Source organism: Blennius ocellaris (genome assembly GCF_963422515.1).
Source record: "Blennius ocellaris genome assembly, chromosome: 1".
NCBI lineage: Eukaryota > Metazoa > Chordata > Actinopteri > Blenniiformes > Blenniidae > Blennius > Blennius ocellaris.
The window spans coordinates 15,259,563-15,275,435 of NC_137650.1; the positions used below are offsets into that span (position 1 = coordinate 15,259,563).

At 42.5% G+C, this 15,873-nt stretch overlaps 1 protein-coding gene across 1 annotated transcript in view; it reads left to right on the forward strand.

The window, feature by feature from the left end:
- lrrk1 (leucine-rich repeat kinase 1) overlaps nt 1–11,769 on the forward strand; it is a 76,850-nt gene extending 65,081 nt beyond the window's left edge. The window contains exons 36-38 of the mRNA XM_080497049.1: nt 117–539; nt 2,277–2,378; nt 7,164–11,769. Coding sequence (XP_080353175.1) covers nt 117–539; nt 2,277–2,378; nt 7,164–7,341 — 703 coding nt within the window. The 3' untranslated portion in view covers nt 7,342–11,769. The remainder of the gene's footprint in view (nt 1–116; nt 540–2,276; nt 2,379–7,163) is intronic.
- The last annotated feature ends 4,104 nt before the right edge of the window (nt 11,770–15,873 follow it).

Below are 15,873 nucleotides of genomic sequence, written 5' to 3' on the forward strand. Positions count from 1 at the left end.
TTAGCTGCCGCTAATAAAACTATTCTTGGCCAATCTGACCTTCGCCTCTGCAGGACAAAAGTCTTGATGGTATTTTTTTGCTCGTCTGTTGTTGAGATGCTGTTTTGTGTTTTCAGCTGCGGGGACAGTAATCCTCTGCGGGACGTCTTCTCGGTGCAACGGCCCACCGGGGTCGCCACGCTGGCAGTAGCCAGTCTCCCGACCCGGGACCGGGACGAAGATGTGGAAAGCATCACGGGAGAAGTGACCCTGATCTACAGCGAAGACGCCGGCACTCAGATCCTGCAGCACGAGGACTCTCTGACGGACTACTGCTCCATATCCTCCAACAGCTCGCTGGAACCGCCGCCGTCGGACTGTTCGCACACGGAGGAGCTCAGCTTACCGGCCGGCTGCAGCACTGCTTCGCTGGAGGAGACGGACAGGGATCCGTCAGAGCCCCCCCTCACTGATCCTCCCCTGGAACCGGCAGAGAGTTCAGACCCTCAGCTGCAGGCCTTCACTGTGCTGCCGGTCAGTGGAGCTCTGTGGCTCCCCAGGTATAACACTTCATTCACATAACCACTAAACTGGCTGAAATGACTGAAGAGAGGCCGTGAATAAACATGTTTCTGTTTAAAATGAAGTGGAGCAGATAAGCGAAGCACATTTGAAACTGTTTAAATCGGTGCACACAATAACCAAAGTGTCATTTTTCACCCGTGTAGAACTGAACTGACTTTCGTTGCAAACAAGGAAACAACTAGCTCATGAATCCCATCTTTGTTTTTCCAGAATAGATCAGCTGAATTTGCAATAACTGAATGTTTTTTGTACTTTTTCTAATCTAAATAGTAAATGGACTTCACTTACAAAGCGATTTTCAACCGCATGAGCTGCCCCAAAGCTCTTTACATCGTTAATCACGTTCACCCATTCACAGACACATTCACACACCAATGGACAGCAAGGCGCTGCCACTCCAATGGGAACAATTTGAGTCGGGGACACTTCAGCATGTGGACATGCGAATTGAGCCCACAGACCATTTCTGGCCCTCAGCTGTTCAAATTCAGGCTCATGCGATTTGATACCAAAATTATAAGTCGTGATTTTTTAATAATTAAAAAGTCTATTAAACAAGAAGCAGATGTTACAAATATATATTTGAACTCATAAATAATAAAGCATTTCTATAATTATTACCATTTATTTGATTAAATTTGAAGTATTATTTTATTTAATTGAAAGTTTATTCAAGAATGTGGAAAACATTCCACAATTATTTAAACGTTTGAAAGAAAGCAGCATGTTTTTTGGAATAATTGTGCATTTTTTTCAAGGGAACACTGAAGTATCTCTATAATTGAACAGTGTCCCCCGGCTCAGCTTGAGTTCGACCTCTTGATAGAAGTCCTCTCATCACATGAATGTACCAGAATGGAAATGGCCTGTGGCTCAGAATCATTTCATCGAAATTAATCTTTTCATCATAGCCGATAAAAACAAGCAAGGATGATCTCGTAGAATGAATATTGAGTGAATATTTGTTTATTTAAGTGTCATGCACACATGTGCCCAGCCCACATGGGCTTATATGACACTATATACATGAATAGGAAGATGGCAGTCATGATACATCTTCAATATAACATAAACATTTCATCAGAGTCAAGAGGTTTTTCCACAGATCTTGCCAAACAAAAAATATATATTTTCTAGATAACCAACTCAGCATGTCACCTTCTGCCAACCAAAAGAGATCAGGATTATTCCGTGCATTTTTTTTTTCTTTTCTGATGAAGTAATTCTTAAATCATTATACAGTGGACAGTAGAACATGAAATGAAATTAATCCTCCACCAAACATAAGTCACAAACATTACATAGCCTGTTCTCTTCAGAGACCACTTTGTAATGACCCTCCACCTCTCGGGGCAGCACTCCTAGTAGATGTAAAAAGTAATGAATAATGTAAATGAAAGGAGTGTTTACAGTCAGCAAATGAAAAAAAAAAAAAAGCTGTGCAATCTCAGAGTCACTGTACACAGTTAATCATGCAGGTAATAGCTAGGTTGGTAGAGTTGTCGTCTCCCTGCAACCCCACCTGAACCCCAAACCGCTCCCATTGGAGTGACGGCGCCTTGCATGGCTGCAGGCGCCAGTGGCGTGTGAATGTGATGAACCATGTAAAGTGCTTTGGGGGCTGCTCACACGGAGGAAAAGCGCTATTGAGTGAAGTCCATTTATCATTTAATGACTGTTTATGCTTTAAAAATGTGTTGTTGCTTTTGCAGGCGCGGAGGGGAAGTGATGGTCATCGAGGTGCAGTCCCACGCCGACCAGCTCCGAGGCCGAGTCACTGCGGTTCTCGCTCCGCCCGGATGCTCCTCTCTGGGGTGAGTGCTGCGCCGGGTAAAGATTTGTCCACTTCAACTAAACTGCGTGAAATGTAAACCAGTGAATCCTGGGTGGTTTTTTTTCCAACATTTCTCTCGTCTGGAAACAGATTTATTTCAAAATACAAAACCTTAAAGAGTAGAGCAGCTGTTACATGTGAACCACCTGCTGCTCTGTCATGTATGAAACACATTAAAATGAAGTGTATGTGATTGAACTGGAATGTAATAGCAGACGTGTGTGGAGACGGTGTCTTCGTGTGGGGCGTCAGTCTGATCTGAAATCGAAGGTCAAAGATCAAGCAGGTCCACAGATTGGTTGTGTGGCTCCGTTTTCACCCTGCAGATCGTCACTCACACTGAGCACACGACCAAAGAGCTGCACTCGCATCTGACTCCACTTCAAATCCGCTTCCTGATTAGTTCAACCTGGCCCATTATCTATTAATGAGCCTATTATGGCTGAGCAGATCACATTAACTGTGCACTTTTTACTCTTCATTAAATAATACTTAACTCACATCAGTAGCACAGTGAAGATTGCGGCTGGAGCTCCCTGCAGCTTCCAACCAAATAGACCTTGTTTAATGAAGTTTTTTCTTTTGTTTTATAGTCCATCTGAAAAGTATACTGGAATAGACTCAAGTAACGTTCTCATTTTAGTTGTAAACACTAAAAGATGCTTCCTTTTGCACTTCATATTTTATATATGTTCATTTTCTCATATTCCTCGCAGCCAGGTTTGGTTCTCTGTACACTGCTGGGTCTATATAACTGTCAATGACGTTCAGTTCTGGTCCAGCGACGGTCACATTGGATGAATTGTATCTGGGGTCGATTACAAACAAAATGACTGGTTAAGAAATTCTCAACTCGTTTTGCTAGAAAATCCTCATTAGATTAGCAAAAAAACACATTACACCAACTCATCTCCATGTTGGAGACGATGCTGATGCCAAGAGGCAAATCGTTTCCACATATTCTGGTCCTGTACAGTATTGGTGCCTGTTTGGCTGGAGGTTTATTAAATTTTTTTAGAGCATATTTCTAACAGACATTCCATTTGGGTTTGCGCCTCTGTGTCTCGGGGCTCTGCCACCTGATAACTTCTCCTCTAAGGATCGATATCTGTTTCAGATACTCAGTGCAGCCGGCAGGAAGGCCAGTACAAGAAACGGGTTGAAACCAGAAAAACCAACAGTGGACGAGTGGATTGATATTATATATGATGTTTTTAAGATGGAAAGAATTACATTTACCATAAGATGTTTTTTGAAACGATGGGAAATATAGATCAGGTATATTAAACCAGTGAGTGTTCTTGCCAGGTTAACTTCATCATCGAAGTTTTTCCTTTTATTTTTTTTAATAACACCAGTGTGCACCCATGTTTCTCTGTTCTAGGGAAAGTAGCTATTTCGTGGTAAGGTTATGGTTTGTGTGTACATAAGATGTTGGAAGGACCATTCATTCATCTATGTACTATTTATATAGATGTGGATGTTTTGTGGAGATTTAACTGTAATGTTCAGATGAATACCAAAGGCAAAATGTTATGTGGAGAATTTTGTGAACCATGAAAATACCCCCAAAAAAAAGAACTCCTCAACTAAATATAGAAAGTACTTCTTTTTAAAACTGCTTAGTGTTCCACTCACTTGCATTCAAATCAATGGAATCTCAGTTATAAGCACATTCCTCAAACACAAAACAAGTTAAAAAAAAAAGTGTGCTTATTTTGGTCCTGAATACAGTATAAAGCAGGAAATTTCTCAGTCAAAACAGTTGTAATGTATTGGGAAATCATGCAAATCAAAGATTTTGAATGTTATGATAAATAAGTCAGGTTGTTCCTCATGGACACACAAAGACAGTTACATGGTGTACATTTGAGCTGTCTTTTTTTCATAATTCCTACAATTATCGTTGTTACCCTAACGCCCCCCCCCCCCCCCGGTGACGATCTCTGCCAGTTGGACTTGTTGTTGCTGGTCGGTTCTCAGAAATCGTGAAGATCAGAATCAGGAAACACACAAGGAGGAAGGAGGAAGTAGTGTCTGTTTTTGTAAGCTGTGAGTTTTGTTCAGGTGTAACGTACACGTGTAGAAAGTATTTTATTCAGACATCTCATTTATTTTAGACAGTTGCTGTTTGCTGCTGTGCATCTTTGTTGTAGCACAGTTTTTTTCCAAGGGTTTGCCATGTGCAGTGATGCCGATAGTGCGTGTCTTACGTGACAACACCTAATCCTTTTTTTTTTTTTAAACAAAAGGAGTTTGTTTACACTGCAGCAGCGGACACAGAGACAATGGTGTAGTTGGTATGCCGGGCCACTGGAGGGCGCTCTTGCCTGCTTTTGTAATGAAACCACACAGACGTGTGCAGAAAACACTACACTATAAACGTGGAGAAAATGGAGAGCTCCCGACATCCGTATGGACTGATGGCACATCGGATGCTATCAGGGGTGAGTCTCAACTATTAAACTACTGATATGGACGATAAAACTAGAATATGGACCGCGAGTCAAACCACTACGGCTCCGCCATGTTTGTTTACATTCACAGAGCGCTGCTTTCCACCTTGGGAGTTGGGATAAAAACTTAGCGGATACAGTAGATCAGAACACTGGTGTCGTGTAAACGGACCTCCCAGAAGTGAAGAAAGTTTTGTGGATACATTCGTATTCGTTGTTGTGTAAACGGGGCTTTAGGAACGTGTTACTCTCGGATGACCACCTTCTTCAGTAACAAGTAATCTAACGAGTCACGTGTGCCTTTATTGCAGCGTCCACCATGATGAGTTTCTTCTCTGTAAAGCCACTTTATTATTAAACAGAACCAGCCACTCCTTCGTTCTCCTCCAAATGGACGCACGCACGCACGCACGCACGCACGCACGCACGCACGCACGCACGCACACACACACACACACACACACACACACACACACACACACACACACACACACACAGAGTAAATAAATACCAGTAATTGTAAAAAACCTGATAATAAAACCATGAGTCAGATATAAATACAACAAAGAATGAAGGTCAAAGATTAAAATACATATAAACGTGGTGCAGGAGGCAGTGAGCAGCAGTTTTTTTATTTTCATGTTCAGACGATGGGGGGGTGTTGTCTGAAAGTAATCTAACTTAGTTACTTTCAAAAACAACTAATCACTAAAGTAATCAGTGATCGGATTCCTTTTTCAAGGTAGCTGTGGCAACACTGGCCATGTGTAATTAGGATGATGTAATTATATTGTAAACTGGAAGGTAAACGATCTCCAACCTGCTGATTTGCTTGTCAAAATGACGCTGTTTTCCTGGGGGTTTGTTTGTTTTAGGCTCCGTTTACACAACGGTGCTCCAAGGCACTGAAAACCAACTTTTTGAAAACTGCCCCCAAGGTGTACATTTTTAAAAACACACTTTTGTGTGTAAAATCAATGGGATTTTTTTGAAAATGTTTTAGTGAGCTCAGTTTCATTAAAGTCAAAATAATCAGTATTACAGGAGCAAAAAGATGAGACGATTCAACATGAGTGAATTCAGCTTTTCTCTGATTTCGAGGACTTTTTTTTGTTGTAGTTTTGTTACAGAAATAATCTTTAAGCTTTACTCCAATCAAAGTTTGAGATCTCCAAGAAAATCTTTCCAAATATTTTTTTTCTCTCATAATAAGATTGAAAATCTATCCAAGCATGCTGGATTGTTGATCGTTGGTGACTGAAGTGAAGTGATTGTGCTGGACTTCAATGAAATCCTTTTATTTCCAGAGATAGAGAGTGAGTTTCCCTCCACCTGCGCGGAGCTCGTTTTCTTCCCTCTTGAACTGGTTCAGCCGTGTGGAAAGAAAACCCTGGGAGTCATGCATTAATTTACTGAAGCAGAAATCCCTCATCGTGTCCTCGTCTGTAATTATTCCTGTAAAGAATCCCACAGCTGGTTCCTTCTCCCGGCCTTTTAGCGGCAGGCAATAAAAGGGTCACCCTGAGCCGGGTCCTGATTACCCCGCTGCACCTGTAACACAGGCGGCACACGGGGGGGGAGGTAAGGTCAGGGCCGGGGTCAGGAGGGGGGCTGGCGGGCCCCCAGGGGGCTCCTGTGACAAGACGGCTTCACTCGTCACTTCTGTGTGGCCGTGAGCTCTGTGTGTGTGTGTGTGTGTGTGTGTGGGGGGGGGGGGGGACTTCAGGGGCTGCTGGGAGCTCAGGGGTTTCTGGGGTTCCTGGGTCTCCGGCAGCTTTAGGGGTTTCTGATGCTTTGGGGGCTTTGGTGTGGCCTCACCTGCTCCTGCTGTCGTGAAGCTGCAGATCAGCCGACATGAACCGACAGGAGTGTAATGACACGCCTGGCGGAGATGAAACGGAGAGGGAAGCGGATAATTCGGGGTTGCCTGCATGATACATGGGTGGTGGAGCTCAAGATGCCGGGTCACCAGAAGCTCTCCTTCCTCCCAGAATGCTTTTGGAGCTCAGCCCTCATAAATTAGCACCAGTTGAAAGGGAGATCAGTTTTTTCTTCTTCTTCTTCTTCTTCTTCTTCTTCTTCTTCTTCTTCTTCTACTTTGAGGAGGCGGCGGGCACGTCCTCGCTTACAGTGCGCTCACTGTCCTCGCAGGCCTCCGACTTCCTGGAACTGCCCACCCGCTTCTCGGAAGAGTTAATTACAGCGCTCAGAGATGTTCCTCCAACTGGAGCTGCTTCCCTGCTCTGATCGATTTCTTCTCCCATCCTCTCTTACCCATCCCATCCCCCATCCCTCCCCCGCTGTCTCAGGCTCCTGGAGGAGGCGGCGTTGGTGGCAAAGGACACGGTTGTGTGCGGCTTCCGTAAGGAAAACATGGAGTGGTGCCTGTGTGTCTGGAGGGGCTGGGGCTGCCGCGAGCTGGAGCTCTTCTACCAGTCCTACGAGGAGCTGGGCCGCTTGGAGACCAGGATGAGGAAAAGAAGGTAGCCGTTGTGCCGCAGAATCGCAGCTCTGTACGGCCGGGCCGGGCTGACGGGGGAACGTCACCCACAGACTGCCAGTGTTCACCTGACGGGGGCCGGGGGAGGAGGAGGGGTGGTGTGCAGTGAGAGCCGAGAATCTGACGGAGCAAAACCTCCTTAATCCCATCATGGAAACTGAAAATGGTGTTTGGTTTCTATTAATTAACAAACACACTCATCCAGCAGGTGATTGTCTGTTCAGACTTCAGTACTGTTTCTGCTGCTTCATCAACGGGGAGCTGCTTTAAACTTTATGTCTGTTTTGTTTTTTTAAGTTCAACTTTTTTCCAACAGAGTGTTGATTATCTTTGACGTCATCAAGAACATGAAGAAGAATACACATATCGGCAGCATGCTTCAGATCTGGTAGCCACAAAGTGAATAACTGAGGAACCAGCAATCCCACAGCAGAGTCCCAGATTAAAGACGCGACAGCAAAACTTCCATAATCCTGAGTGGATTCTGCAAAATCCCACAGGGTATATTTGATTTTAGTGAAAAAAATAGACATCACACAATCCTTTGATAAGCAAAGACTCAATATGATCAGAAAGATTCGTTTTAGATTAATACACAAGCTTCAGCACAACAGTAAACAGACGTCCATCACTCGTCACGCAGATTAGTCTATTCTTTTATTTAAATTACATTAACAAAGATAAAAAAGACTTTCACTTTCTTCTCTTCAAAGTTTGCATCCGTTTTGTAATAACAACTGTGAGGGCTGAGAGATTTTTAATCCCGCTGCAGGAATCCATGAATCTCGGATCAAAGCCAGCCCAGCAAAAGCTCCATAATCCCACCCTCAAATCCCGACCGTTAACTCAAATCTTCCAGGCTCGATGTTCCACTCTTTAAACGGTTTGTGTCGTTCAGCTGGATCGAGTTTTTACTCATTTCTGAGCTCCACACGTATTAATGGGCCACTTTATTAGGAACACTTTAGACTTCACCATTAGGTACATTTTTTCCTACGCTGCCTCATTTTAAGTCAACGATGATTTGGCGTGTTATTTTATATTATATTGAAGGAATGAAGTCTGACAATTAACTGGATCGGATTATTAGCAATAAGAGCAAAACTCTCAAACGATCAAAGAAACCAGAGAAAGAACTTCCATATTTAAACACAAAGTTGCTTGATATAAAACATAAAGACGAAGAAATCGATTGGTTTTATACTCGGCATCTTTAAGTTAAGAACATTTAAGCTTCACCTATACTTTAAAAACAATCCATTTAAAGCTCATCCAGTTGAACCTTTCTCTGACCTGGACTCCCTCCTGCAGCTTCTTTTCACCTCAGTAACAATGAATCTAAGTTCTGAAGAGTAATCCTTCACATTAAACTGAGATTGAAACTAACAAAACTCCCATAATCGCACCCTGCAGTCTTATTCTGCAAAATGCTTGCAACCATATTTGATTCGAGTGGAAATGTCACATTGTATTTATTATGAAACACAATCATCAGCAGCAGTTTTTTTGGTTCCGCAAAAAAATTCTTTGACTTTGTGCTCATTTCTCTTTTGAATTCAACAATGAAACAGTTCGCCACTTCATTAGATGATCTTAAACCACAGAGCATGTTTTGCAACCTCTGAAAGAACAGCAAATACTGCAAAGACTGGCATTTTTATGAGCATAGATGCATGTTCATACGGATGTTAGTTGCTATAGATGTAACGTTATGAACTATAGACTCAAAAACCTGACAAACTTTTAATAGGACAGCTCGTCTTGTCTCATATGACGAGGTCTTCTTAACGGGAGCGTAACCTTTGGCAGTGGTTTGACTGGATCCAGTTCAAGATGTGGCGAACTGTGAGCTCCAGATGCCGCTTTGTTTATTCTTTGTCTATTTCGATCGTCCTTCAACTCACTCGTCCCGTATGGAGCCTCGGACGCCGGACGACGACATTCTCGGCTCCTATTTTTAGTGCGATTGATTGGATGTGCCGCTGCAGTGTTGCTCCCGGCTGCGCTTTGTATGCAAAGAAGAGGTGGAGGCCAGCGAGACGCTCACTGAAACACACACTGAAACATGGTGCGTGTTCCTCAGCCTGACGACTGTCCAACACCCGGGAGGCATCAAGCTCACATCTGTGTTTGATGCAACATTACGCAACAGAGCAGTTCCGCCCAGCTTTTAAACGCTGGTGTGTTTGGCAGAGTCATGCTTCTATCAGTAGCTCAGTTTGAGCGTAGAACTCCTCGTATGCCGTCGTCCTGTTTAGTGAGGCTGTAGTATCACTTTGAGTTTTTACTGCTCAAATCAATGGCCTAAAGCATGTATAGAGAATAAGATTAGGCTGTTAAGGCACATCTTTCTGCAAATAGTACTGACTTTTTTTTTTTTTTAATGTTTCATCTCTTGGGGTGTCACCGTAAACTATGCTAAAACTTTTGAGGCATTTCTTCGATTCGTCTGCTCATAATGCTCAAACCTGATAGCTGTCGATGCTAATAATGCTGATACCTTAGTGCAGGGGTGTCAAACTCAGGTCCTGGAGGCCCGCAGCCCTGCACGTTTTCCATGTCTCCCTTCTTTAACACACCTGATTCTCATGATGGTTCATCACTGAGTTCAACAGACCAGCTGCTCACCGCAATCAGCTGGGTTGCAGCAGGGAGACCTGCAAAGCATGCAGGGCTGGAGTTCGATACATATGCCTGAGAGATTTGTCTGCTCACGATGCTACGATAATCTTGCAGACGTGATACTGAAACCTTGAAGGTGTGTCGTATTTAAACCTGAGCGCGACAAAAGCTAAAAACCAGCCGGGCATTTTGCCAATAATGCCCTCAGCCATATCGGCCTATATTAGGAAAGTTTCGTCAGCTTGTCTGCTGTTAATGATAAGAACTTCTAGCTGTCGACGCTAAAGATGTCGAAATCTTAAAGGTTTACCTGATTTTAGATGTTAATGTTAATACCTCAGGCCCCGTTTACACATCTCTGCAGGAGGGAATAGGGTCTGTGAAACAGTCTTTCCACCATGGGAGCCGGGATAAATACTTTGCGGATACAGTGCATCCGCACGCTGGTGGCGTGTAAACGGACCTCCCAAAGTGAAGAAAGTTTTGCAGATACACTCGTATTCATTGTCGTGTAAACGGGGCCTCAGAAGTGCGTCCAGGTTTGGATTGGCCGACACCCAATTCTCAAATGGGATATTTATTCTTCTGTGTTTTAACACCGTGCTGAATGCGCTTTACAATAAACATGGAGCGAATGTGTAACAGCACTGCAGAAAGCTTTGACCTCCTTCATCCGGACGTTTGTCTAATATCGTTAAGAGTTTGACGGTGCTTCGTTTAATAAGGCTAAAAACCAGCAGTGCGCGTATCATAATCATTGTGAGGCTGGATGTTGTGTCCACCGATCGACTTAAAGCGAGGAGGACATGAAGCAACATCACTATCAATCGCTGTATTGATGCTCCACCATGGGCCTGATGGGAGGTTTGGTTTCTTAGTCATCATACTGAAAATCATTTTACCTCCTTTTTGTTGCTTTTTAAACTGTTCATTTAAAATTTTCACCGATAACAATAAAATAAGTTAGTTTAATGGAGCTGATCTGCTCATGACAAACCTCTGACCGTTAACTAACGTTTGTGTTGTGAGAAAGTCGGAGGCTCTAAAAGCTGCGTCGCGTTGCCGAACACTCAGCGCATCAAACATCAGCGTCTCTCCTACCAGCGTGTTTCCAAACGAGCCTCTGAACTCACGAACACAAAGAGGCAGGCAGCTTCATGTGGTTTCATTTACTGCTTCTTTATTGAGCAGAAAAGCTGATGTCGGAAAACATCAGATGTACCAATGTTAGTGGAACAGAAGCTGCTCAGACCACGAAGCATTCAGCACTTTATATCTTTATATCGGCGAGTCTTGTCGTGTCAGTGCTGCCACCAAATAATGTAAAATGTATGATATGTATTAAAGTGCTCCGATTTTTCTACACCTGTGCTTGTATGAGAAATCTCATCCTGTTTTGACGCCACCGGGGCTTCGTCTGATCGTGTCTGAGGATCGTGTCGATTTTAACGACGGATGTAAAGTGACTCATACTCCGGGGATGTTTGTGTCGGCGAATAAAAACAAACGGTAGCACTGTGGGATCGTTTCTCTCATGGCGTGTTATTTTTACAGATGCAGTATTTAAATCTCAGCCACACACTTTGTTTAGCTTGTGTACAGTTCAGCAGGGACCAGCGATGAACTGTGGCTCCATTACTCCCCTGTGGAAACGCACAGGTTATTTATTTCCTGGAATGTATAACTCAAGTGCATTGTAACATAATCACTGTATAATGTGATGCTGAATAAAGTTCTTATCATTTTGTTTGCGTTTATTAAAACGTCCAGTTCTGGACCCATAAATCCAGAAAGGTGCAGGCTCTGATTTCTATGCTTCTGACCACGTTTGTTTTTTTTAATCTATATACATTTCCTTACATTCAAATCAGTGTAATGTTAATAAAAAATAACTCATGTATTCCATATATGGAAACAAGGTTTTCAATCCTACTGATTTGATAATTAGGAATATATTACAAAAAGTATCATTAATAAGAGCTGATGGAAAGTCTAGGTCTGTGGATTTCAATGAAACTTTGGATACGTTTCTTTTGATGTGTTCAGACAAAAAGTACTTTAGCAAACATTTGGTTTCCATGGAAATAAGCAACCATGATTTATGCCATATTTTGGCTCTCACGCGACTGGGAACAGTCAAAAGTCTTTACCTATCTTCTCAGGAACATATACAGAGGCATTTTCAAACTAACAACAAAACTCTACGTGTATGGGTATCGCCCAGTAGTGGGCGCAATAGTACTAGCAGCTCAATGAAAATGGCCGAGTTTCATTTTTACCGAATAGAGCAAAACGTCAAGAAACAAAAGTTTTTCAGGGTGACGAATTATATCCTGATATAAAGTAACCTTTATCTGGAAACCACAAGAGTTGTGATCTGTATAGTTTGTTGTTACTTTGAAAACCTTCCTGTTATACGTTCCTGACAAGCGAGGTAAGAAATTCAGACTGGCATACGTCATGGTAGCTTGTTTCCATGGCCACCAAAATAACTTGACAAAAAAATGTAAATGTTTGTCTTAATTCATAAAAGGAATCACATGCACAGGTTCAGAGTATCAACACTCCGAGGAAACAGATTGAGGTCTGAAGACACAGAGAACCAACCGACTTCCCAAACCTCCATCTGAGGAGGAGCCAGCGGCCAAAACGACGCCAACCGCAGATCATCTCATGAGCCAAGAGGTAAATCAGGAAAACCATCTTTCTCTCTTTGAAGTAAATAAAAACTTCAGAATTATTTAGAAATGGTGAGTCCTGCATGTGAGCCAGTAGAGTGACAATAATATTTAAAGATCCCAGTGTGTTTCACCACACTGTCATCAGCATACGTGGTGACATTTCTTTCATACAGCAGACTCACGCCGTGAAGAAAAACGCTCTAACCTTCACATTGTACAGTTCCCTGTGTGCATGCAGAGCGCCCACTAGTGGCCTATAATGCAAAAAAAGATGTAATAGTTTCTGGTGTTACTATATGTACAGTGAAAGTTTGCCGTCTGAACAAAATTGGTCGATTGTGTGAACTGAACTGTTTTTTTCCGTCACTTTTGTGGACCGAGTTCCTGTTTTGTCTTTTGTATTCAGAAGTTCTAAACTTTAGTATAGATTTTGTTTTATAATACTTTCAAGAATAATTGCAGTTCATAGTGGGTTCAGACATGTATCTCTAACCTCTTTGGTCAGTCACACAGCAGGAGGTGGCCTGTGTGGAGTCTCCATGTTTAAGGGTTCAAACTTGAGAGATCTTGATGTTATTTTAATATCAGGCTGTGAATTATGACGAACACTGACATGTCCTGACCTGACCTGCTGCTTTACCTGGGTAATATTGCAAAACTGCTGTGTCACCTGCCAACAGAAAGTGTATTATTCACATTATTGTATCATCACGGTGAATTAATGAACGCCCACTTCTCTTCATAATTCCTTCCATTGATCCAGCCGCTGCAGGAGACGTCAGTGACGATCACACTGAGCTTCTGTGTTTTTTACCGCTTTATCCACCTCAGGGTGACGGGAGGTCGAATCCAGTCAGCGCTGACTATGGGTGGACACAGGTTACAGTTTACTATCAGGACAACAGGGAGACAGGTTAACACTGTAATACCTGGTGAAAACACATACAAGCACAGGAAGAACACAATATCGCCACACAGAAACGTCTGACTGGACTCGAACCAGGACCTTTCTGCTGTTTAGACAAGAGGATGAACCACTTTCCTGTCGTACCGTCCACGCGAAGACGAAACACAATGAGACACTTTTTGAATTTCGTCTTTGTGTGAGAATATCTTTTATCCCACTTATCCAGCTCAGGGTTGCAGAGTGCAAGCAGGGTCTCTCTCTCTCTCTGTCTCTCTCTGTCTCTCTCTCTCTCTCTCTCTCTCTCTCTCTCTCTCTCTCTCCCCCTCCCTCCACCCCCACCCCCCCCCCCCCCCCCCCCCCCCCCCCCCCCCTCTCTGTCTCTCTGGCCACACTTGACTGAAACACAGAAAGAGATGTGATGAGGTGATAATGAAAGCAGGAAGCTGCTCGCAATGAGGAACAGAAGACAAAGAAACTTCCTGCTCACCAAAACCAGCAAAACTCTACTGACAGCTTCAAACCTGGAAAGAGCATAGAGGTGAACGCAAGTCCAACAGAGAGGCGGTGAGATGAGCTCAGAAATCTCAATGACCTGTGAGAAAGATCCAGAAGCTACTGGAAGAATTCTGCTTATGTTCTTGCTGCCAAAAAAAAAGATTCAAGCAGTTATTAAATCCACAGTTCACTTCCTTTCTCCAGGAGCAAAGAGAATCTTTGATGTCTTCAATAAAAAAAAAAAAACCTCAAGAAGAGTCTGTGTTTGTGTGTACGTGCGTAGATGCAGATTAAATCACATTTTCCAGCAATTAATGGAAGAGAGCTGGGACGTTGTTAATTCCTGACTGACTTTCTTGCTGTGGTTTTTCAGACACCACAACAGATCTGAACAGCCTCCTGCTGCTGAGCTACCCTGGAGTTCCTCCGTCCTCACACGGCTCACCTCTTTAATGCTGTTGATTATTACAACAATATCTTAAATACATGTCTTTGTGCTTTGAGGTGTTTTTTTTTTTTTTTCAAATAACAGTGCTCTTTCTCTTTCCTCTAATCCACATGTATGAATGCACTTTTCACCAGCAGCGTTTCAGAGACATTTTCTTGTTTGTGATAATATTTTATGTGTGTTTGTTTGTTTTTGCGATGTATGTATTGTGCATGTTGACATTCTGATAACGATCATACGGCCTAACCCAATGGTCTGCAACCTTTCTTTCCAAAAGAGCCATTTTTGTGATTTTCCACCTAATTAAATTTAACTGGAGCCACAAAACATGTTTAACCTTTGAAATGAGGTGAACACGGCTTCTAAAGCTTCATACATAGAGTAGGTTTGAAACAAAAACTGTATTGTAGACGCTTATGTTGCTTTTGTGAAATTTCAATTGCAAATTAGGATGTGGATACTTCATTACATTTTCAGCTGTTTTTGTACCTGTCAGAATAGAATAGAATAGAATTAATCCCAGAGGAAAATTCCCTCAAGCATTGCTCCACACAGAACAAATACAAAGAAAATTTAATATCAAAAAACACAAAACGTTTTGCTGAACGGTGACTAATGTATGCACAGAACAGTGAGAAAGAGTCTAAACAATTTATTTCTGGAATAGTGCAGGCGATGAAGTAGCCTGCTTTGAACTGAATTAAACCGTGGCGTATACACAATGATGAGGCATGGATACATTTTAGACTCTATTGCCACATATCTTCAGAAAGCTCAGCTCCTAAATCCTTCTCCCAGGCCCTATTAGTTTTATCCCATGGTATCGGTTTTCATTTTGTAAATCACAGATACATGTTTCTTCTCCTAAGGATCCAATTAAAAAATTGCATCTAGTGTCCGGTGGGAAAGGAAATGAGGGGAACTTCCCTTTGATAAAGCTACGAATCTGAAGAAACCTAAAATAATATGATCTGGGTAAATTGTGACCGTTTCCCAGTGTTTCAAATGAAATAAACATATTATCAGTGTACAAATCACAGAAGAACATCAACCATTACTATGCCAAAATTGAAATGCAGTAACGAACCCAGATGGGGGAAAGAGATGATTATTTGATATTGGATAATACCTGCTATACTGCTTTAAATCTAAATGTCTCCTACACTGTAAACATATCCTGAGTGAGGCTTTACTATTAGTTTTACTGTGCTTGCAACCCAATAATACCAAAGAAACTTGGGTAGTCCTAACCCTCAGCCGCATCTTTAGGAAATTCCAAGTACATTTCTTTCATCTTTGGATAAGAATTGTTCCATATAAATGAAGAGATCAGTCGAGTCAATGGTTTAAATGTTTGGGGATTAAT